The sequence below is a fragment of the Prorops nasuta genome, unplaced genomic scaffold (genome assembly GCF_024137725.1).
Source record: "Prorops nasuta isolate Cenicafe-Biocafe unplaced genomic scaffold, Cenicafe_Pnas_1.2 PNAS00015, whole genome shotgun sequence".
NCBI classification, from domain to species: domain Eukaryota; kingdom Metazoa; phylum Arthropoda; class Insecta; order Hymenoptera; family Bethylidae; genus Prorops; species Prorops nasuta.
In genome coordinates this window covers 2,446,164-2,470,807 of record NW_027116812.1, presented here as the reverse complement: position 1 = coordinate 2,470,807, position 24,644 = coordinate 2,446,164, and the positions used below count along the sequence as shown (strand labels likewise).

Sequence of the window (24,644 nt, the reverse complement as noted above, 5' to 3'; positions counted from 1 at the left end):
CCAAATCGTGACATTTGGAGCGTTCTCTAGGTGTATATGGGGGTGATAATCCGAAACGGAAAGACTCGTGAGACGAGGGGTGCGTGGGTTTCTATAGCGTTTACACGGACTGTTTCGCGACTTAGTGCTTTCTCTCTCTCTCTCTCTCTCTCTCTCTGGAGTATGACGGGGTCGACTGTGCTATACGTGCATTTCGGTAGACCGTTTCGGACTGGATTAATGCAGACGCAGCTGTGCCACCCTAACCCATGCCAATCGTAAATCCAAGTTAATCTGAGATACGCGTGAGCAGCACGCGTCTCCGGATCCCCAGCCCCTCCCCCCTCTCCGCATTAGTCAGAGACTGGAAGATAGCTTGCAAAACTACTCAGTACTAAACTGAAGGAATTGCTCGAAAACGAGAATCAACGTTACGGATGAAATTGTAAAAGATAAAATGTGTTAAAGCGACGAGAAATACTCTGGCGAAAGAATCCATTACAAGTATGAATGTGACGCGAGTGTATTCGTATACGCAGCAGGCGTTATTTAAAGCAAGCAGCTTGGACTCTCGGGAGTTAAATATTTTTCAAGAGTTCTTATCCGAGGCTATATTTTTCTTTGAAAGCACATGTGCTGGAATTACTTAAGGCGTTATAAAGAGGAAAAAGCAGGTGGCTGTTGGATATTTTGCGTGGGTGGGGTGACCCTTTACAGATAGGTATACGGTCGCGAAATACGATGCCACGGAAAAGAAGCCATAAATTTCACTTACCGGTCCATGGACAGCCATAAAGCTCCACCCGCATGCATACCATGCGTATATGGGAGGTGTAAGGGATGAAGCGGATTTTCGTCGCTACGATGGCTGGATCGAAGATCTGCTCGGCCTCCGAACGGGCGTTGTGGTTCCCCGCTAAAAGCTGCAAACAAAATTCTCCTTTAAATAATTCAGAAAAATTTATAGCATGGGTATACTTTAGCAAATTTTTTAAAATACTAATTAAATTACGTTGACGTATTATTCGATCGATCATACATAGAGACTATCGGATTGAACAATTGACTAATATTGTTCCTAGCAAATATAGCGACGTTTGCCACTTAGAGCGCGAGCATAAAAGGTGCAAATTTGATAGCGGAGACTCTTCATGGCCGATTAGTAAACAATGGAAGTCCTCTAAATGTAAATGACCGTTTTAAACATACAATAATGCATGACTCCCACGTGGGTACACGTGTAGGGAAGAGACAGGTCTACGGGGTTATTGTGGTAAGGAAATAACGCCTGAAATATGAATTTCCACGTGCGGAGACTCTTGGAAATGAAAATCGACGCGAGTCTCGTGCTGCTTCTGCGGTTCTGGATGAATTTCATCGTCAGGCATTCCGCAGCACATTTCACTGTTTCCGGACGTCGAGCCGGATATCTTTGGCCAATTCTCGTCTCTTCGCGTGCGAATAATGTCAAAATCAAATTTCTCTGTTTTAACTGAAATTAATCGACTATACATATATCTCCCTGTATCCTTAAACTGAACAGCCAGCAATCGGTGATATGGATCGATCATTGATTTCCCACTATTTTTAGTCGGTTCCTTTTTTCCATCAGGGGGGAGGCACGCGATTACTGGAAAATTGCGCGATTCTCAAACGTGTCGAGCCGTCATTGCACGGGGCGATGCAGCGACGAGCCGTGCCGTTTCCATGAAATCGAGCAGGTGCTTTTCCATTTACGAGGAGGCGGAAGAAGAAGAAGAAGAAGAAGAAGAAGCGCAGCTGCTTCATCTACGTGCGGATTCGTATCGCGGCTGACTGTTAACGACGATGCGCCAATCGCAGTTCTTCCCCGGATGGTATAGTAAAAAAGGATTATTTCTCGCAAAACGCTGATCGAGCGCTGAGTTATCAATAAGGAAATAAATCTCCAAGCGAGCGATAAGACAGTGAAACGAGGATACAAAAATTCGATAAAACTGGAGAGTCGTATAATTGACTCCGATACCAGTTACTCTAAAATCTATATCAGGTTTGTTTTATGCAATATAAAATTTGAAAATCAACCAAGTTCCAAGGGAATATTCTGGCTGCTATTCGCAGCGTCTTTTACGCTGTGAACTGTATACGAAACGACCGTGATACGAATACGAAGTAGCTCCAGCTAGACTTACGCGTTGGGAATAATTAATACAGCTATAAACAAAGGATTGTATATAAGGGGTGAGAATCGAGAGGACAGCCGATACGGGGTCAAATGGATAGTCGACGACCGATAGAATTCGGAAAGACCTAATTTGGCCAAAATTCAGATTTATTCAATTTACTCGTAGCTCGATTATTATGGTCGCCGATCCACTCGCATGCTCCTCAAAAGGATCACAGGGTGATTCGCAGATTACCCGGATCCGGCTCGAACGTCAGACTTTCGTCGTAAAAATACGACGAAAGTTGGAGAACGTCGGAAGAAATTTTTCGAAACTTATTTCCGGGGAAATATCTCAAAGTTACTTGATTTCTGAAAATGTTAATCACTGTATTTATAACTCGACGAGTTACGTTTTTAATTATTCGCAAAATAGGCGAGCAATTTTTCTTCGTCAGATTTATTAATATATTCGAGAATAGTTATTGCAGGAGTCTCGAAGACCCTGAAGATTCGGGTTAATTAATAAGGAGCATTAAGGTGGCGCTGCGAAAGGAGAGGTCAGGTGAAAAGGCCACTACGCTACGTGGCAAGAAGCTTCTTTTTCCTAGCCTGCAAGCTCGTTTCTAGTAACGGTAGGGGTAAGAAAATGTGCACGGAGGAGATCCCGGTAAGGTTACTGGGTCGATCAAGCGTATTTCGTGGGTAAGTCGCGCTACGAGACACCGGAGAAGGAAAACTTTACGTGCTTTTCCCCCGTTCTTTTACAGTCAACTTACTTCGGAATCGCTTAAGACCGTATCGACCGGTGCCCATTGGCTCTTGCTTAAAAACCACTCGGTTCTCCTCAGCCCCGCCCACCTATATATAGTACCTTCATTATACTATAAATCGGCACGAAATGAAAAATCCAACAATTTTCACGGACCCTCTTGCCGAATCTGTATACTACATAGAGATTTCGAACGATCGAGTATGTATACATATATACGAGTGCTTGTTACATGCGTAATCTTTATAAACAATCCACGTTTAATTGATAGCGCACAAAAGGCATGAATTATTCTTGCGTTGATGCATATTATGCGGGGAGAATATCGGTGAATACGAGGATGCAAATATTCCAGGGGAGTTTAATGAGCGAGCGAGCATTTAATTACGTGAGTGGGCGAGAGGGGGATGGCCAACTGGATTTGTCGTGGCTTTTCACAGAAATTCCTTGCTGCATTTTGGAGAACGCGGTTGCGAGCTCGTCTTCAGGGTGAAAAAGCGGAACGAGCTTACGGCCGGCACGTTCCATTTCCGCTGCTCGCGCTCAGGCAATTACTTGCTGCTGCCCCTTCTAATCTGTTTGCGGCCAAAATCGGGCTTGCGCTTTACACTAATGAAGAACTGTTTAATTTTAACGCCTTGGCAAGAAAATGCACGCGCAAACTTAACGCAGCTTAATGAGCCGCGCGCTACTTACTTTTCATTGGCAAAAACCACGACAATTTTCAGAGGATCTTCGTCAACCAGGAAAAATACAAATATCACCCTGCGGGAAAAGGGAAATTTTTGCTGTTTAATCGCTTAAAAGAAATTATATTTATTATAATTTACAGATTTCGAGGAGAATTCTGGACAGTGGAAAATTGAGAAAGAAATTCTTTATCCGAGGGGGAATAAGGAATTTCGATATATCGAAAAACGGGGCAGAGTTATTTGATGGTGCTTTGTGTGCTCAGGATCACCAATTCTAGTAAAGTGGAAAAAACTGCGGTAAAAATGGGGAGGAAAATCCACGCGTCTGCGCGATCCTGGAAAATGGTCGGCCCTCGGTAATCCGCTAATAGTCTATCCACGCTCGCTCCAGAAATCTATAATCCAGCTTGTTATTGAGAGATGAAAAAAATATTTGTTCGAGTGTTTATTTTCGTGCGTGTAGTCCAGTTTTTGTAAGTGGGTCAATTTCGAAACGATGCGTCGCATGGAGTGTGGATCGGAGAGGGGGACCGGAAGCTGTGGGATGTGGAGGGAAATAATGTTATTTTGATCATTGGCTTCGAGTAGCGAAGATAAGAAAATTTCTCGAAATTTTCTTTCTGCTTGACGGAGCTCGTTGATATTTCAAACGTGGCGAAAGGTCTTCCGTTCTTCCACCTGATATTGGATCGAACTTTTCCGACTGACTTTACGCGCCCGACCATAAACGGACTTTAGCTACTGCTGGAATCACTAACCCATTTCCTCCACTATGCAAGATCGTATCGCCCCAATCCTATAATCCGCTGTTACTATATAAAGACCGCGATAATAATTTTTAAAATAATCCTGATTAACCGCCTTAAAGCTAAGAAAGATAAATCAAGCGAGTGTTTTGCAACAGTGAGGGATTACCGCGTTGAATAAATAAATTTCCAGACTTTCCAATATAATAATGAGAGATTTCCAAAACTTCAAGTACACGTGCACCAAGCTTTTATTATAATTTGCAAAATGACGGAACGCATATGGGATTCTCTCATGAATTTTCCCAGTAAAGTAACGAAAGATTTTTTGCATGCACAGCGAGGAATTTAAAAATAATAAACCACAGTGATTGGAATTGGCGCAGAGTAGAGTGATTTCGGTGGTGTAATAATGGTATGATTTTTGTATTATTACACACACACACATATATATATATATAGGAATGAAAGGGGTGGGGCGATCCATCGTAATGACCGGAGCTGTCTCGTAATGGCGTCGCCACATTACGATTTGAATTTGGCTGAAATTGAGGGAAAAAGGGTGTCCCGTTGAGATGAATATGTTAATTGGCTCTGGAATTGGCTGTCCCTATCGGTGATTGATTAAAATTCGATACGTCGGCCGTCCCGGGGCTGGGACGAGACGGGGTGGGGTTCGCGAAAGCTACTTAGCGTATAAACGAGATTGAAATTTCGATGGAAATTACTGTCGATACCCGTGGACTTAACCGAGCTGTCGTCAAGTCAAACAAAAGCGCCGACTTGTCGATTATGCACAGATGTGTTTCGCTTGTAGAAACGGTAATGGTTTTCCAACCCTCCTTTCTTGCGCGAGTCCCTCGTCTTTTTTTTTCTTCAGGAATTACTTTCGGAATGGTGGGCGTGGTACATCGATCAAGTTTGGGAAAATATTGAGCAGCTCGTCGAAGGGTGAAAAATCTGATTAATCGCGCTACACGGAGCAAGAAAACATCGCGAGTAGTCGAGATCGAGGCATGCAGCGGCGCGTCGTCGTCGTCGTTGATCTCGAATCTGCGCACTGATTCGTTTATCTCCTTTTTTCCGGTCATCGAGTTTCTTGGCGAAGCACGCAGCTTGGAAATTGCAGCTAATTCGCGAGAATATTCGCACACTGGATGCTGATTCGCGTCAAGCGAAATAAGGCGATAACTGACAAGTGATATGAAGCTTTCAGAAGTTACAGCGAAGCAGGTCTCAGAAGTTGCAATTCCGTCTTGGGACGCGTGGATAGGAGAATATTCCACGGCACAATACGCCAACTCCTGGTAGACACTAACTTTCACCTGCGGGATTTATCGTGCTGCGCCTCTGGGAACGTTATCACGGTGAGCCAACCGTGTCTTGTTTCCCGCAAGCAGCGACGACTCTCCTCTCTTTCTCCCGCACTATTGTTGCCACTATCCCACCACCTCCGCTTCAACCCCCCGTAGTTAGAAGCCCATTGGTGCAGGACGATAAATCCCAAGTGTGGAAATTAGCGCGCAACGACCTGGACCGGAGAAAGCCCTCGATTTTCCGAGATGATAACTACCATTCAGCATTTCAAGCTTCATAATCCTCGGCAATGCATTATTTGGTAAATAGCTTCCTTGAGAGAATATTCAGTGGAATATTAAGTCTATATGCGGGGGAAAGATCATTACTCCGGGGAGAAGTAACTGGCTAGAATCTCATTGAAACTTTCAACAAAAGCTTAGACTTTGGTGGTTCGAGGAAAAAATTCCACCAAGGTGATTCTCGCTTTATCGAACTAATCGTTATATATATATGTATATATATCTATGAATAAATATACCGCTTGGAATTTCCAACTTTATAATAATCGCTGAGACTTTCTCGCTGGTTGCACGCGCCTTTGAAAAGCTTTTTTTCCTGGATTATATATATATATATATATATCACGACCGGAAGCTCGCTTATGGCAGATGGTGGACTCGGCGGATGTCGTCCATAAAGCACAAACTCCGCTCGGGTGTAACAGTATTACGGTCTGTCTGCAGGTTGCAGACCTTTTGGTATTCGTCTCGCGGGAACAGCCAGCTCATTCGCATGCTGTTCCTCTTTCGCTGTTCGGCTGTTTCCGGCAGTGAGCGAATTTTCACCGCTGAAAACGCCGTGCAAGCTGCTTTTTCAGCCAGCCAAAGACGCCGTGTTACAGGAATCGCTTAACCGTGAACGGATACAAACACCTGCGGCCTTCCCGCGTTAACGAGAATCGCCATTCGCCTTGAAAATATCCAAGAAACCTCGAGAAAGACCGACAATGACTTATTCTTGCCCGGGACCACCGGCCCTGGCCGGGGGAATCCGTAAAAAGAGAAATCAAGTGAGAAATCAGACGATAAATTTTCGCGATGTCGTCAATGCACTTTTTCTGGACGAGCCTGGGAATGATTGCGCAATTTCTCCGCTCGACTCTACGCTTTTTATCTAAACATCAACGGGCGATGAAAAAGCGCTCGACACAGGAATTAAAGCACAATCTGCAACGCGATATAAACAAGGAAATTCAACTACTCGATAAAGCGAGAGGGAAAAACAATTGTTTTATCGCATAAAACACTTGGTTTTTACCGCTGGCTCGCCACGACGGGTTCGCAGCGCGCATGCGCGAGCGTCGTCGGGGGGGACCGTTGCTATATATATATATATATATACAATTCGCATTCCGAAGGGCCAACGTTCGCGCTACCATTGAAATCTTTCTATAATTAAGTAACTCATGATTCCAATTGGAGCGCTAATGGAAGATTTAAAAATATTCGCTAATTACGATCAGCACTATTATGTCGAAAATTCGATGAATTCCGTCGGTTTCCATGTTGGATGTGCCCAACAGAATTCGGCAGCGGAGCCAAACTTGATTACGGTGAATTACGGGAATAGTTGGCGCGAATGGGGATCGTTCATGAGGGAAAAATTTAATCCGGTGAATGGTATATAAGAGAGCTCTGATTTCTGGAAACAATGTAATTGGACGGCAGAAATTTGCCGGTATTAAACATGTAAATCCGATGCGCGAACGGAAATCAATTCGTAAAGCAAATTCCGGAAGCGAGAAGCACTTAAGGAACATCAGACGCGATGTGAAATATTCAGGGGCCATTGCACCACTACTTTGCGCAACTAATGAATAACGAAGCCGGAGCTTTTTCTAACAGGGATTGAAATTCCCGACGAACAGAAGCAATCGTTGCGGGCTAGGAACAGACGGTAAGGCGTGGAGAGGCGGAACCAGGCGGAACGAGCTGGAGACCGAGGCGAGGGCCGAGGGCAAGCCAAGGTGGAACGGTCGATCGGAAAAAGGAAACCCTTTCCCGTACACTCGGGATAGTGTTCCTTTCCATTTCGAGGATTGCCGACGGAAAAATGACGGTGGAGGGCTTGGGTCACGTACGACTTTCGTCCCATAACGTAGTCCCCCCCCCCCCCTCTCCCTCCCTTCCTCCTTCCTTCCTTCCTTCCTTCCTTCCTTTTCATGCCATACCCTTCTCCTCTCGTCTCGTCTATCTCTCTCTCTCTCTCTCTCTCTGTCGCACGCATTCACATATTTGCCTGTATTCAAAGCGAAAAGGGTCCAAGGAAAGCACAAAGATCACACGCCGCTCAGATTGAGGCTCCAGGGTAAACGTTCCAGACCCCCTTTGCAACTCCCTACTGCCATCCCCCTCTTTGAGCAGCTTGCGTGAAAATGGCAAGAACGCAAAGGGGAACAGGAAGTTCCTGTCTGTGTTTGCTCGGACTTGGAAAAGAGGCATGGCAGAAAGAGAGATAGCAAACGAATCAGTGATATAGCGCACCGAGACCGAATAACGAAGCTGATCGTTCGCTATTCTCTATATACGTATAGATAAAAATTTCACATTTGCTTTTTCCCCCAATCTGATCTCCCGATCGGTTTCGTCATTTGCCTCTTTCACAAGAATATATCATATATATAAACCTCAATTTTTCACCATTCATCTCTCGCCCGCTGAAAATCTTTATCAACGTTTCTTTTTCGCGCTATACACTCTCGCTCTGTGTGCAACGTATATATATATATGTAATTTTATCAGAGGAATAACGGTGATAACGGTAATTAAAGGAAACTCCATCGATCTCTGGCAGCATGAAAAAGGAGCTTTGGCGATTAATACCCGTTCACTGCTGTCCATGCCTTTTTGTATTTTTGGCAGACAATGGATTTTGCACACTTAATCTAAAATTTCAGGATTATCATCAATCGATACCAGCGTCTCTTTTGTTTTCGAGAGAAAAGGGTTCGAGGCGAGAGGGGAACGTCCTAATAATGAAAAGCTCAACTGACATCGAAATTGGATTTGAAAAATGGACTGCTCGTTACTATTGATTATATATGAACGCGCTGTATCGTTTCGAAGGGATATAAATACCGCAGCTTTATTGTAGATTCATTAAAATTCCATTTAACATAGAATTGAGTCGCGCGATGCTTTAACAAAGCGGTTTTCCAACCCAGCATAGGGTATCGACGTTATACCATATACCTTCACTTCTTCTATTAAATCGTTTGATCATTATTTACTCCTGCACCATATTACAATTGTAGCCTCGCTACAATATTTACGAGATTCAACATCACAAATAGAGTTCTTTTACTGCAGCTTTTTGCACAATTTTTATAGTCTCGTGGCGATGAGCAAAATGAGACAAAATTACCAATGTTTAGTCTACCAAATATGGCTGGACCGTGGAATAAATCCTGTGGAAATGAGATTAATGGCCAGAGTGGAAGCATTGGAGTACGAAATTTTAAGATAAACACAGATATTACCGAAAGGAAGTTTGAATTTTGATCGATGGAATTCTCTCGAAGCGACGTTGGGAATTAAAATGATAATTGAGCCGGAAAACGTGAATTTTTAACTCTGACGTTCGCACTTTAGGCCGGGCTGCTTTTATCGGGATGACGTGTTTTGATGGTGCAATGGATATTGTGGTAGGATTATCATGGTAAAGGGACGTTAATTAACACGTCACGTTCCATAATAGCCGCTTACACAGATAGAGACTCTCATTTGTAAACTATAGATTCAGTGGCAGAGCAGGTATGGTTGTTGGAGAACACAAATGGCAGAAACAACACAAAGCACGAAGGGGCCAGCTAACCGGGCACGAGCGAATCCACGAAAGAATAAAAGCTCGGCGAGCTTGCGTGCTGTTCACCAAATCAAGACTGCATTCTCTTTGCCAAGTTAATTATAATGTGCAACCGCGATCACTTAGCGCAGCCTGGATGGAAATTGCTCCGTAATTAGCCACCAGAGTCAAAGTATGCTATAATAGTTACACCGCAACGTATTATATCAAGCAAAATGTTAAAATAACTCTGAAATGAATAAATAATCATCGTTAAAGAATCAACTGCCTCTGCTTGATAATTAATATCATTTACGTACATTCCCGAAACTCTTTCATCGAGTCTTCTCTGCCGATAAGCGCAAGCACAGCGCGGGTTATATTCTTAAGAAAACACGAAGGTACTTATGAAAACTGCGCGAGGTCCATCATCCTTTAGAAGACCACGGAACGGCGCCACCTGTTGATGTCAAATCTTTTTTCGGCTTTTTAATTTATCCCCGCTTCTCTTTCTCGTATATATACATATATGCATACATCTATATAACATTGAGTTTGATTTCGCGCGAGAAATGAATGTGTCGGATTGGGCGATTTTCATACAGATATCGGGAGATAAAGAGCGAGAACAATGGAGCTTCCGAAGGAATCAATTCATACTTACGTCCATGCCCTGTCGATTTTTCCATCGCACCCACTTGTTGAAGCCAGGCCGCCAATACTCGACGTAGTACTCCTCGGTATACTCGACGCCGTTTCCGTTTCCGTATCGGCCTTGAGTCCTCGCGGCCGTCAGGATCCTCGGACTGTGCAGGTTAACCTCCAAATATTCGTTGCGATCCTTGGTTAACACGTTCTTCGGGCACCAGGCACCACCACCCTCGTTCCTCCTCAGCCTGCAACGAGCAAACCGATCTATATGAGACTCGCCGGTGATATTGATCGGTTCGCAAGGGTCACTGACCCCTGGACCAGCCACGCAAGGTTCTACAGGAAGCTGACTCGGGAGGAAGACGTTAGAATCTCGCTTTAACTCTAGGGGAAATTAGCTTGAACCGATGAGACGAGGGTGTAACAGAAATTCGTCCAGCAGCGTGGGATGACTTCTCCGCGCGCAGTGTTTATATATAATTGGCCGCGAGTGACAGCGATAATTAGCATGCTCGAGGCAAGACCGAAAACGGGGGCGGAGATAACTTTATTCGGAGGAAATTTGCTCGGATACGAATTTCGTCGAGAATAGCAGTGAAACCCCCAAGGGTGATGGTAGCCAAGAGGAGGGGATAGGACATTGTTAACAGCATTGCAGCCTAATTAACCGCAAACGCTTTCAGTGGGTTTCGCCTGGTCTATTGTTTACATGCGGGCATGCCGCCTCTATGATGGTGCTCCACGACCGAACCAGCTGAAATATTTCTATACAAGTCCTGCGTCCTTTCCACTAACCGACGTCGTCAGCCTGCACATCTCCTCACCAATGAAAAATTCTTCCTAATGGAGACCAAAGAGCGAAACAATCAGACGGTACAAGACTCTCTGGGACGAACAATAGAAATATAATTAACTCGCGCATATAATTTGTAGATCCGTTGCGTATATGTATAAAGTAGCCCTGATTGGGTCGTAGATAAAAATTCGATAAGGCTGATTTTACAGACAGTTTACTTCGGGTAAGTAGACAGCTTTTTCTTGCTTTTCTCGAGAGCTATATATCACTTTGCACACTTTACCGGAGCTTTTGTACCCTCGTTGAGCCGCTGCATCGATCATTAATTGCGTCTTTAGAGACCCTTAACGCGAGTAGCGTCGTAAAAGTGAGAAGAAACGGTGCACGATCCTTCATAAAAATTCCTTTAGCCTGTTTCGAGGACAAGGAATCTTGGGAGTAACCGCTTGTATCGTTATCGAGGAAAGAAACGTAAAACAGGCATCCTTAAGCCGTAAGTTCTTTAATCAGAAACTTCAATAGGATTTTATATAGTCCGATCGTAACAAGTTTGAGGTGCTTGCGAGCTTTCGAAGATCCCCCAGCGTTGTTCCCGTCAATTCAGATTATGCCATAAACCGACTATCCATACCTCGTTGAAATTTCATTTAGTCCCCCGCTAATTTACTCCCCGAGCTCTTTTTTCACTGTACTGACGTAAACCGTGCAGCAGCTAGGGCTCTAACATCGTTACGAGACAGTTCTAATTTCTGGCGAATCGTTTCCGGCCGAATTAGGTTCCCCTTGAAATTCTCCGCGGGTAGCCCGTGTGCTCCGAATGTATAGTTTTCGTAATTAGCTCACACAGCAGTGCCGCTGCTTTCCATCCCAGCCTCGCTCGGCCCTTGCATTACTGGGTTACCAAAAACAATTTTCGGTAAATGCATGTAGATCATTTTCATTATAACGCTTTCATGCAGATGGCAGATTTAGCGCGATAAGTTCACACGACACGCAAGCCGGCGGATCGATAAATCGAATTTTAAAAGCAGAATGATGCCTATTATGGTATGATACTATATGTACGCAAGCAAAATCAGAGCCGACTAAAAATCTAGGTAAATATATCTAGGGCAATTTGTTCGTCGAGCAAAAATATTTCTCTGTATTATTTCTTCCCGAGTCGATTCTCTTCAAATATTCATTATCCAGCTTCGTCGATTGATAATCAGCAATGGCGCCTTGTGATAAAAAATGAAAAATAAAGCTCGAAGCGAGTGGTCCATACCGAAATTAGTTGCTATGGGTTATATCATCGAGGTTATGTGCTAGAAGTGGGTTGGGTTTGTATAGGACAGTATATGTATATATATATATATATAGATAGGACGTCTAATTTCCGTAAAATGGTAGTCCTTCGGATGGCTGGCTACGTTATGGGTCTCGATCGCTAATAGGAAGCCAATAGTCTACGTGAAATTTACGACGGCCAGCTAGTTGGTGGTTTCTGCAAGTGGCTTTCCCGTAGAAATGTGAGTGGCATTAGGTTGCCTCATCATTCGAAACTGCATTAGCATTGCTAATGACCTGCGATCGTTACCACCAACCGTCTTCGTATTTGTTATTTGGAAATGGGCCACGAGCCTCCTGAGAGACACAAAACCACACCTGCTTCTGCCATAATTTCCAACAATGAATTATCATTACAATTTGTACCTCGAACCAACAGTTCGTAATCGGAATTTATACAATTATGAACCCTACACTCGCTAAATTCTCGCTGCTCCGAATTTAAGCGGAAGGCATCCTGATAATTTTAACATTAAAATCTGCGGTACGAGTCTAATGATAACCTATTAAAAATCAAATGTGTCCAGTTTGGTAAACATGCATTTAGTGCATACTTCCTTTCATTAGCTCGGCTTCTACGTGAGCGAGATTTTCTCTTCTCTTCACTGCTGCAGAAACTAATTAAATTTTTCCATAATACGGTAATTCGAATGATAACGCTATAGATATACTGTATGCTATAGTCGGGATAGGTGGGTAAGTAGGATTGTGGCCGGACGTAAAGAGGCCAGAGAAGGCTGGGCATTGTGCGTCTCCTGAAGAGGACTAATGTCTCCGCTAATTAGCGACGAAATGAGCTGGGATTATGTTAGACGACTCAAAGACTGCGTCGAGCGATTGTTCGTTGGCACAAAAAAAGCGAAATTTTCGAAAGACTATATATATATATATATATATGTATGTATATACCAACTCGCTACACATCAACGGCTTTATTTATATAACCTTCTCTCTTCTAACAAGGAAAAATTGTCCACGAGCTTCGTTCCTCCTATATGTATATCTATATCTGTTCCAACCATTCGACGTAACCTTATTCGATCGAAGACTTAATTTTGAAGGAAGAGAATACATGCAGTACGAGAGATTACAATAATGCATCGCCAGAAGGTAGAAAATATTTTTATCCTACATTTGCGCCGAGATTGGCTTCTGACTTGGATTTTACAATTTGTGCAGGAAGCTTTGTAGGTCAACTGCGCTACTGCTGAGCTTTTTAAGCGGTCTGTAGACTTATCACGTAACGAATCTACAGCGTCGAGTCCCGGACTGAAATTTTAATTCTCTGGCTTACAGCCATAAGCGGCACTATAAACGCACTTTATCCTATCATTTTTCAGGATGAACGCTATTGTGAGAAACGCACATGGTTTTTAATGGATCAAAATATGCAGCTGGCGAGAAGCCGCAATAAGCTCGGTAGGTTGTATCCCTTTAATCCGGAATATTTGTCGCTCGGTTAATTCTCGACTTATCGGTTCTAAGGAGTTTCCACGGGATATTTCCCGGCTATTAATATATGCGGGAGTTTGACGCGTGGAGAAACTCTGCGAGTTTTGCTCGCTTAGTTTTGCATCTGGTCGTAGTTACACGAGTCGATGGAGCATTACAGATCAAGCGCGTTCACGGTCAATTCACTCAATCGAGCTTTTCACGTGTTCTCTCCGCGCTACTATGATGAACTATGTTTGCAGTCGGCGCATGTCTGAAATTCCAGTTTGGTCAGCTCGTTCGTGGGCTAGATACACCAAAGCAATTTACGGTATCAGGAATAGTATCCGCAGTCCTATCGTTCTTCGACTATCATGCCGGAACAAAACGAATAAATTGGTCGGGATGAAAGGGAGATCAAAGCAATGGAAAGGAGAAGGATTCCACAAACCGTGTGTATACTGCTATGTGTACTATGCTTAGGTATTGTACCTCTGCAGCGAGAGGGAGAGGGAGAGATGTGGAAGAGTGAAAAATACACGAAGGAATTACGAGGAGAGAGAATTAAAGGAAACGGAGACATTTTATATAAAGTTGAAGGAAACAGTTAATAATCTTCGAAGGTTGGTAGACAGTTATGGCGATCACATATATCTGTCTAGGATAAATGGGTGGTAAAGAGGGGGGACATTGTGTTGGTCGGGATTGGAGCCTGAAGGCGGAGTTCTGGTAGTCGACGAGCTTTACAGGTCAGCGGTGTTCACGGTCTATTCGGTCGGGTGAGCTTTTCAGGCGGCTGGAACTATCATGAAGTGAATCTGCAGCGAGTGCACATAGGTATGTGTGGGGAAAAGCTTATAGGGTGCGAAGGGGTGAAAGACCCCTGCCTCCCTGGCTGCGTCAGGTTATCGAATATGCCGGGAATGCGGCTGCCGAATATGCCATCAGGCAAATGATCCATGAAAATTCCGGCTGCCCCGTCCGATTTTACGCGAGCTCCAGTTTTCCTTTTTCACCTTCTCCATTCGCGTACACTACGTCCTCCTCGCCGCCTCTTCGCTGGCCGTGCTTCGCCGCGCGCGGAGCAGCTGAACCGACGCGCGGCTGCTCCCTTGGGAAGGGCCAGGGACGTTGCCTGGAATGCTAAGCCATCGATATTAAAACGTTGGCGAATGACGTTGACGTGTGATGGAACCCGGATTGGTTTTGTTTCTGTTGGGAGACGAATACCGAGAATTTCGCATCGCCAAAGCAAATTCCCCACTGGCTTGACCCCGATTTTTTCCACCCACGCACACTCTTGCACTATTTATTCGTCGACGCGACAATTGACCTCCCGTATCGTTCCCTTGCTTTCTCGTAACTCCTTCGAGTGTACAAAGCCTTCGAGATTATATCCAATTTTCGCAAGTGCGTTTGATCTAAACGGAATCTTGTTTTCGAGTGGAGAGACTCCTATATTCGCAATTTTGTCAGGACTCGATTATTTCCTTTTAAAATTCCACGCTAAAATGGACATCATACATCTCTTTACGAGCCCCAATGATATAAACCGATCCGCTTTATTACTGTGCGCGGCTATTATGCGTTTATCTGCAAGCGTGACAAGAGCCATTAGGTACAACATCGATACGTTACTCACCCGGTACTTCAACGGGCTAGGATAATGCATCAGTAAAAGCGCTCGAATGTCTTTTATAAGTGTAACAGAATCAGGTTAGTAATATGTAATGTAGCGATTTGTAGTACATTCACTCGCTCAATTATGCGAATCTAGCTTCTATCGAGCTACATCTCGTTATAGGCTCGCGTAAATTTGTACGAAAGTTTACGTAGCTATTTTTTCATCCATTACTATCATTGGTATGTAATGGGGCTGGTTTTGCACGTAAGCTTGTTTCGAAAAATTACATCATATTTCAGGACGAATGCTCGTCGGTAAATTTTGCTTCGGTTAGCGGCAAAACTATTTTGCATCTATTTGTCTCGTGGGTGACGTTAAATGGCGACATTTTTTCATCGGTCTCCAACAGAATTTGTCGAGCGACAAAGTTCCAAACTCGTCCAACAGCTTTCGCGACATTAATGAGTAATCTGTTGCCTTTTTGCTACAATCGAGCAAAAAGTAACCGACTAAAATTGGCTGCAAATTATGTGTCAAATGGTTTAAATATGAGCGAGGGACAGTCGAGTTTCGAGTTAAAAATTCAGAGTTGAATTTTCCAGATTGGTCAAGAGAGAGAAGTATGGGGGGTGGGAGGGAGAGAGAGAGAGAGAGAGAGACAGAGTAGGGGAGCGAAGGTGGAAAATTTAGCCCTGTGCCGAATGAAGGCACGTTCACGTTCACACGTTCGACATGGAAAAGACGAAATAGATTTTCGTTATCGCTACTCTCGTCGAATAGATTCTCTAAGCTTCGCTACTGGAATCGATATCAATACTTTTTCACTCTGTCTTCGATGTACGTGGATTCAGCCTAGCTATCTCCCGCCTCTGCCGAATTCTTCAGTTTACACTTTTCATTCGAGACCAAAAAAAAAAGAAAAATCTTCATAATATATATAGGATATAGAGATCGGTATTTAAAGGTCGCTCGGAATAGAAATTGGTCGTAAAATATTTCGCATTTAAAACGTCACGTCATAATCCCGGCTTAACGCTGTATTAATATTCAAATGCAATAAGCTGAACACAAAGGGGAGAGGAGCTTTAACCGTCGCTGTCGGGAACTTCCTTAAAAACTGTCGGAGGATTTTCTTTTTTTCAAATTCTTTCAGTTCCGCGTGAATGAATAATATGGGCATTGAGCGAGAAGCAACAGCTAAAAGTTACCGGAATACTTAATCTTTGCGAGTTCGACGTTTCCCATGCCTCTATTAAAACTACGTTGTAGGAAACTTCCCGATAACGTTAAAATACACCCGCGGAAACTTGAGGAAAATTTATCTATATCCATGGCCAGCCGCGCGCGCGCGCTCGGTGATATTCTCATACTCCGCGCAATTAAAAACAAATATTTCCGTTTCATCATTAAACCTTTCCATCTTCCGTTCATTCAATATTAGTTCTTTGTAAGTATAGAGATTCGCCGCTGAATGGGAGACTGCAAGCAAAATATTTTTCATTTTACACTGCAAGCAATATCGCTGGAATAAGAAAGCTGCCCAATGGACATAAGACACGGATATATTTCCCAGAGTATCTACTCCCAAAACTGTCAAAAAACAAAAGTACCGGATTATATATATATATATATATATATATATATAGATAGAGAGAGAGAGAGAGAGAAAGGAGGGTAGCTTCGTTGAGTTTTTCGAGAGAAATGTCCATGTGTATTTTTGCTCTATTTTTATTATGATTATTATTATTATTTTGAAAAACTGAAAGCGTATAGCTTTATAAATATCCTTCGGTGGATTTTCTTTCTCTTTTTCTTATGGGAAATCGGCTTCGTTGCACGATTTACGACAAGTATCGATATTCAATAACGGTCAGTCCTCTATGGGCGACAGCAACCTTAAATAAAACTAAAAGCACGTGGGCGGTGCACTTGTACGAGCCCATGCACCGGGTGCTCCCGAAACCCTCGGGAGCTTCTTAAACTCCCTCAACCCGCTTCCCACCCCATTGAATTTTCCTCAAACGTTCCGTCTGACTTTCAATTTTTATACTGCCTGTAGAATCCTGCTTTCGAACCTCCGGCTACCTCAATATTTATCTAAATTTTATCACTCTGCCGAATTGTAAATTTTCAGTGTTCCTTGGTCAAATTGATCTTTCGATAAAAATTATGAAAATTCAGACTATATTCTTTGGCACGTCGGAAAGTTTTAGCTGGACAAAGTTTTCGTTGAGCGTGTGATTAATTAGAATTCTTAAATTGCTTCCTTTCATCGCATTGGATAAAAGAAAAATTTAAATAGCAGCAGGATAATACCGAGTGACCCAGTAACACAGTAACGATTGTGCTAATGCAACAAAGGCTAAATTTCTCTTCGCAACTTCTTATCGGAATCTTCTTCCCGCTCCTTAAGAAGTGAATCATTTTGCGCAAAGAGAGCTCTCGTATACTGATAGAAAAACAACGAGTGTAACTTCTGAATGGAAAGGTGGCCGTAGATTCACAAGGAGAGTTAAATGGACAAACAATGAGAGAACGGACGTTGAAACGATCGAGTGGAGGATAAATGTCGAGAGCCCTGACTTTTAGGGAAATGGAATGTGCCCAAGAAGTCTGAAAAATTGAGAAACTATCTTCAAGTTCTATAAATGCGATTGGCAAAATCCGATATGCCAGGCAGATTCGATAAAAGTGCCAATTATTCGATATTCCCGTTTAGAACGATCGCTTCGCAATCACGGTGGTTCTATTTTTAAAAAATTTCTCCGATCCTGGGATACATGACTCCGAGAGTGAGATTTTTTTGCGCGAAATATAAAACTCTGGACATATTTTAGCCGAGTGATTTACGATGAGTTCGACGAGCTTTTTTCAAGTAGTACCTCGCGAATAACCGAAGGCATTGAGCGGAATCAAGCAAATTCATCACGTATATCGCGTTCTGAGAACGTCCTTCACCCACGCATCGTCGCTTCTTACTCGCGTGACGTTGCATTTTACCGGTATAAATCTCCTGGAATGACGGGACAAGACCTACAGATCGACCACTGTCCCTGATGGGGATCGTATATATAAGCAAACTCTTGGTTACAAAGCTATCGTCTTCCTTTGCTGAACAAAACGATCGATAATGAAATCCAATAGTGAATAAAGCCAAACACGCGTTAATGATAATGCCTCTGAAAAGACTTTTCCTCCGCAATTCTGCCTTTAAACTCACACCAAAATTGAGAGCTCGCGCACTGTTATACGAGAATTTCTTGCGTGTTTCAAATACGGAAGGAGTTAAAAGCGATGCGGGGTAGAGGAGGCGGAAAAGAGAGTTTAAATTATGAAACATGAGACATTTAAATAAACGTTGCCGAGATAAGAGCAGTATGCAGCGTTATCGTGTTTTACGGAATTTCTTACGTTATTCAGGAGAAATAATTCCGTAAAAATATGCGAGAGGGAGAGAGAGAGAGAGAGAGAGAGAAAGACTTGAAAAAATTGCTGGAGAAATTCTTCGAATTACGAATTCCATAATTCAATATGCGATGATTAATTAATTATTATTATTCATTGGTCCAACTATTTTAATATACGATCCAAAAGCCATTGATGCAATTTGACTTATACGTTCGATTATATTCCAGAAGCGAAGTTTGCTTTTCGATGAAATTGATTTGTTTTTGTTCATCGATAGTTTGTTACTCGGTCAGAATACTTTTAGCTAGTCGTTGTCGTGTCCATTTTCATTTCCCGCTTCGATTTTCCAAGTCGGCCATGCGAGCTTTAAAGCGATACAAATAGCTGCTAACGCGCTTTTTGAAACGAAAACTTTACCATTGTTTTCCCCGATGCCTGTCCGCCTCAGACCATATCGATCGACAACTTTGCCTAAGCTGGGTTTGCTCGATGAAAATACTTTCACAACCAAGTCTACCGAGAATCTCAAATTGATTTCACCAAGAGATATCTTTATGACTTCATAAGGACGATGATTTATTTAAGAAATTTTGAATCCAAAATTGCCTTGTCTCTTCCAAAAATAAATATAACAACCTCTTGAACAAATTCCTTCTATAAAAACATATAGGTTCGCTTTTATTAGCTATACTAAAATTTCGTCGTATATTTAATTAAAAATATGTTTAGAAATATTTAAATTTACACGCAAAAACTGTAACATCACACGTGGAAAAGGTCAGTGGGCTCTTTAGGAAAACCTTGGATCCGAGGCGGAATCTCCTGAAATATATCATGGCCTTCTCCGAAAACCAGTATTGATAAATGTTTAAGTACAAGGTAGGAAACGTTACCTCATCATACATCACGTTTTCCCCATTAACAATTTGCCCGTATACGGTACAAAAGTCTCTTTTCTTGTAGCCGTAAAACATTTAAAGGAAAATCGAAGAAAAGAGAGATAGATAGAGGAATGGACAGGGGGAAGCGAAAGATATATAGAAAAAGAAACTGATTAATTTCTGAAGGTCTGTGAGAATTTTCCGTGACTTCCGTTCAATGGTTTCTCCACGGCTTTTATTGACAGGCTTCCCGTCGTTTTGTCGAGAAGCTTTGGAACAACGATCAGATTTTCCGCAGTACGATTAAGTTTCATTTTGGGTGGGAATCGGCTTGCATTTGAAACTTAGAAGTGCTTTCTGTATTAAAGCTTCGCCTTTGAAAATGGAAGATACAATAGTAAAGTAGGTTATGTTTGTGCAATGTTGCCGTGTGCGCGCGCGCACTTTCATCGAAGCTTTCCATTTGACGCGCTTGTTGCTTCTTCTTTTCCTTTGACTGGTCCTATCCCTAGCCGAATTCCTCGCCTTTCCTCCCGTTTGCTCCTTCCTAGGGGTCTCGGTCTCCTAATGCTTCTTTTGGCCGTGCCAACGATACAAATGGTCACAGGCGCAGCCCTGAAAGCGAAAACTTTTCCTCCTGCGAAGTCGATTCACGTTCACCTCTACCCTTATCTATTAGATTCCTCCTCGCACTATTTCTTACTATCGCGAAAGCACGCTACTTCCCTATCCGGACGGTTTGCAATTGAAATTAGGCTACGTCGATGAACAATTTACAAGCTAATTTATTCCAAAAGCTCGCATATATATACATATAGAAAATCATAATTAGCAGGGTTGAAAAGGTCAAAGGGGGTGGGTTTTTGAAGTTCGTACGTGAGCTGGCAACCATTTGAATCTTTATCGATCTCAAGTGGCTTTCCAAAGGTGTAACACGTATATCGCTTCTGGTGAGTTTCCTCGCCGTCGCGTCGTCGGAGTGAATACCCCGTTTTTCGAAGCTCGACATCTTTCCCCTGCTGCAAGCTTCCTCCACGTGCGCGGCATTTTAAGCCCGCTTTAATGGACAAACATTCTTACCAGCCAATAGATCCTATCGCGCTCAGTTAGCGTCTCACATAAAAGCAGAGTTTCGTTTCTTTTAAATATACCCCATCGCGGCTCCTCTAGCTCGCTAAACGCTTATACGAGCAATCCAATTTTCGCGACACAATCGCCAGTTCGCTTTCTCACATTTGCTCGTTTGTTATCTCCGTTGTTGGTCAAAATGACACAATTTCATATCGTTGAATCGCTCATTCTGCAAACTCTATTGCCAATGCATAACACATCGCCCAAATTAACGTTCTTTCATAAACACTATAAATGCTCTTCTGATGGAACGCGATTTGATTTTAAACTCTACAACGTAGCACAAATGGAAATGCCAATATACAATGGCATATTATGAAATTGACGCAATTCACGCGAGAACGTAAATCTGTCTAAGTACGATAGCTCTGATTCTCCAAGATATACGTAACACTTTTTGCTTCCCGACAAAAACGCAGTTAGCCTAGATTTAGGGTGTCGATGGAAAAATGATGAAACGAAAATTGGTTTGCGAGGTATGTAACAGCTTTATGTTGGCCAACATTTTGACAACAAACTAATATCCATGAAAAATCACTGTTTTTTGCACTCGATGCTTCGACAGTAATTTTAAACAATGGCCAATTTATATTGCCAGTGAAAGAGTGACTGAGAGAGAAAGTATAGTGGGGAACGAAGGTGGTGAAGTTTAAATATAATAAAAAAAATAGGCAACGAATAAAGTTCAATTATACTTATCGCGTGTTTATTTTTGATGCATCGACATAACGTCGTATGTATATATATATATATATATATATATATATATATATATATATACATGGAATAGATTCGCGTGGAGCAGAAAACTGGGTTATTCGATCCAACCGAGTACCCTGCAGCTTCTGTTTCGCAAAGGATCACGAGTCAGTGGTCTTTCCAGCGTTTGTTTGGCAACCACTCCGATAGATTACACAATGGAGTTTCATCACGTTACTGTCCTGACTCTCGAATCAGCCACAAAAGTGGCGCAACGCGCAAAGATCTTCTGATGGCACTGCGGACCACACACTGGTGTTAAAGGCCTATACTCAATCGCTCAACGAACGCAGCGTGCAAGGACCGAGCAAACATAGGAATCCTGCGTTACGAATTGGCCGAGGATCAGCAGAGTTCATCCAGGGATAAAAAGGACACGCTCGGGGTGAACCGTATCCTCCGTATGGAGTCATTGTGCCCAAGGGCGATCGAGATCTTGAAAAATTAACTAGCTCCGCCCAGGCTGGTCCTTACAGAAAAGCCTAACACAGATTTATGAGCGTCTAAGAGAGGGAGCCCACCGTCTAATACAGGTATTATGTTGACGCAGGCAACAGGAATTTACACGAAATTGGAGATAATTTGTAGGGGTCAGGTGCACCCTTTCTGTCCCACCCCAAGGCAATGCTTGTGCAACCCTGAAAAGGGATGCTTTAGCACGCGTTACCTGATTGGTTGAATATTTCGTGGCTACCTATGTGGTATTGCTGGCCATAAGCGCTTAAGCACTATAGATTAAAATGCTACTCCTCATTCACGATCGAATTACCACTGGCAGACCCGAAATTCGTTGTCTGCCAATAACCGAAACCCTATGTGGCTGCATCCATTACGAATTAGCGATTTCCCGATGATACTTGGCCAATTTCATCGTCTCATACTTCGTTACCTACGGTTCGCTTTGCTAGAAATTGATAAGCTCGGAATGTCTGGCTTATACAAATGAATATCGGCACTGCCCCTTATTATATTATGTTTCTCGATGCTGAAGTGATGAAAATTACGTTCCGTAAAGGGGGGAATTGCTTTCTTCTTTTTTCTTTTTTTTACTTCTGTCACCGCGGAATACGACCTCTTCTGGTTCCAGGGAAATCATATTGGCATTATTATACAGTCGAAAGTTTCCGAATAACGACTGGCGCAAACGATATTACTATATAGAATAGCCGCGGATGCTTTATGGAGGATACTCACGCAAGCTTCCGATCAATCATTATTTCGGATCCTCTACATCAGCTCGCCGGCGAAGGTCGTAAAATAAAATAATTCGTCGGTAAAAAAGTAAACTCTAAAAACTTCTCTAACAGATTACGTCAAATCATACCTATATGGAAAAGTTTTTCGAACAAATCTCTATTATGATAGGATGGTATATGTACGCGCACATATATATATATATATATATATACCTGTGCGTTTCCTGAAAATTCAGCTGATTTGCAAGATCGATCGTTAATCGAGGTCTCGCGTGGCCCGGGCTACGATTAACTAAATAAAATTTTGTAATTGGCGAGACAGGCTTCGTTATCGCGCTGCGTGCTCTTCCAGACCGGTGCTTTTCGCGAAACATGGATTGTCAGAACGTGGAGAACGCTTGATCAATGTAGTAGATCAAGTTTGGAAAATAGCTACTCCTGTTGGGTCGATCGATTGGCACGCCTGATATTATTAGAGCATCTGACGTTTAATGACTGCTATTATACCAGTGCAGGTGAAAAAACAGCTTTTATATAATTATTAATACAGCATTACTCCGTATACACTATATATACGAAGCGGGGATATTTTTTAATGTCGAGCAGTGGTCGGAAAATCTCTCTGATCAGCGACAAATACTTTTCCATTATATAATTGGGTCGCGTGATCCAGACCACCGTACCCATAATATTAACCGGCCGCAATTCAGTTTATTTCTTATTACAGCACCGAGATTAAAATCGCTAACTGGCCGCGGCGTTTGCACCTTACGCCTTTGCTATATTAAAATTTTAAATAGCGCGCAAGCCTGAAAGCACGATCGTTAGAGGCTGTTATCATGGAACGAATGCACGTCGGATGTAGGAAGGTCTGAGTTAGGGCCAGTGATTACCATTACCGATATTTCGTGTAAATGCAGTAGTCTAATCGGCTCCCCTAAGCACATGTAAAGTTACAGCTATCGACGTGCAAAATATAAGGGTTGAATGGAAAGTGCAGAGATAATTTGGGGTGGATTGCATAAGAAGATTTGAGAATGAAAATTGTGCTGCGGGAGAGGATAAGCGAAGGAGCGATCAGACTCGTTTCCATGGGATACCAAAATGGCGGGCCACTCGACCGAGGCGCTGTACTTGCGATATCATTGTTCACCTACCTGGCATGTTTCGGCCCAAGACTCGGATCGTACATAGAACTGGCCGAGATGTCTTCATCGGAGATTTCTCCACTCTCCATGCCCAGCGCCGCGGTGCATTGTCCTGGAACAATTCAAACCCGATTAGACGGAACTCATTATCAATCTCCTCTTCGTTAACTTCAGTCATGCGCGCGCGTTAAGACTGAAACCTTTGATAAGTACAGGAATTAGCGAGCGTAAATTGGGTCCTTTGAAATCCAACTTCCACTCATGGATATTCATAACCAATTAGTGATTAATACAGCTTATTGCAAAACGTCTGTATCGCGCCTAAAAGCATACCATTTTCTAAATGGAACCTCGATTTTCCTCGTGCAATCGGTACAGTCCAGAGATGATAAAACTGTAAATTAATCTCTTCGCGAGAATCATATACAAATATATATGTACATCCTTATCGATTATGGATGTACATCTGTAATTTTAGAAACCAGCATAACGATTCCTCGAGTGATAAGTTGTGTTAATAAAAAGTAGATTTTCGGGAATCGATAAAAGCAGACAGTACTGCAAAAATATTAGCAATAAAGTTTTCTCACGGTATGAGACGGCACGGCGATGAAATATTTCTGACCATGGGATATTACTGTGAGGTGATTCGATACGCTCTTCCATTGCAAGATAATACCGAGCATTTTTCTCTTCGTGGCACCAATAAAGGCATTATACTGTAGAACAACAAGTAATAATAAAGGATATACGACTTACGTTCGAAATACGTAATAAAGCTACAAACTTTGATCATCGGCGCTCATTTTCGAGAAA

The 24,644-nt window shown here is 42.7% G+C and overlaps 1 protein-coding gene across 3 annotated transcripts in view; it reads right to left on the bottom strand.

The window, feature by feature from the left end:
* Positions 1 to 24,644, bottom strand: part of Ddr (discoidin domain-containing receptor 2) — a 126,330-nt gene that overhangs the window by 33,304 nt on the left and 68,382 nt on the right. For all 3 annotated transcript variants that reach the window (XM_066736403.1, XM_066736402.1, XM_066736404.1), the window contains exons 5-7: positions 23,838 to 23,940; positions 10,139 to 10,370; positions 755 to 902 (exon numbers count right to left, since the gene is read on the bottom strand). In XM_066736403.1, coding sequence (XP_066592500.1) covers positions 755 to 902; positions 10,139 to 10,370; positions 23,838 to 23,940 — 483 coding nt within the window. The remainder of the gene's footprint in view (positions 1 to 754; positions 903 to 10,138; positions 10,371 to 23,837; positions 23,941 to 24,644) is intronic.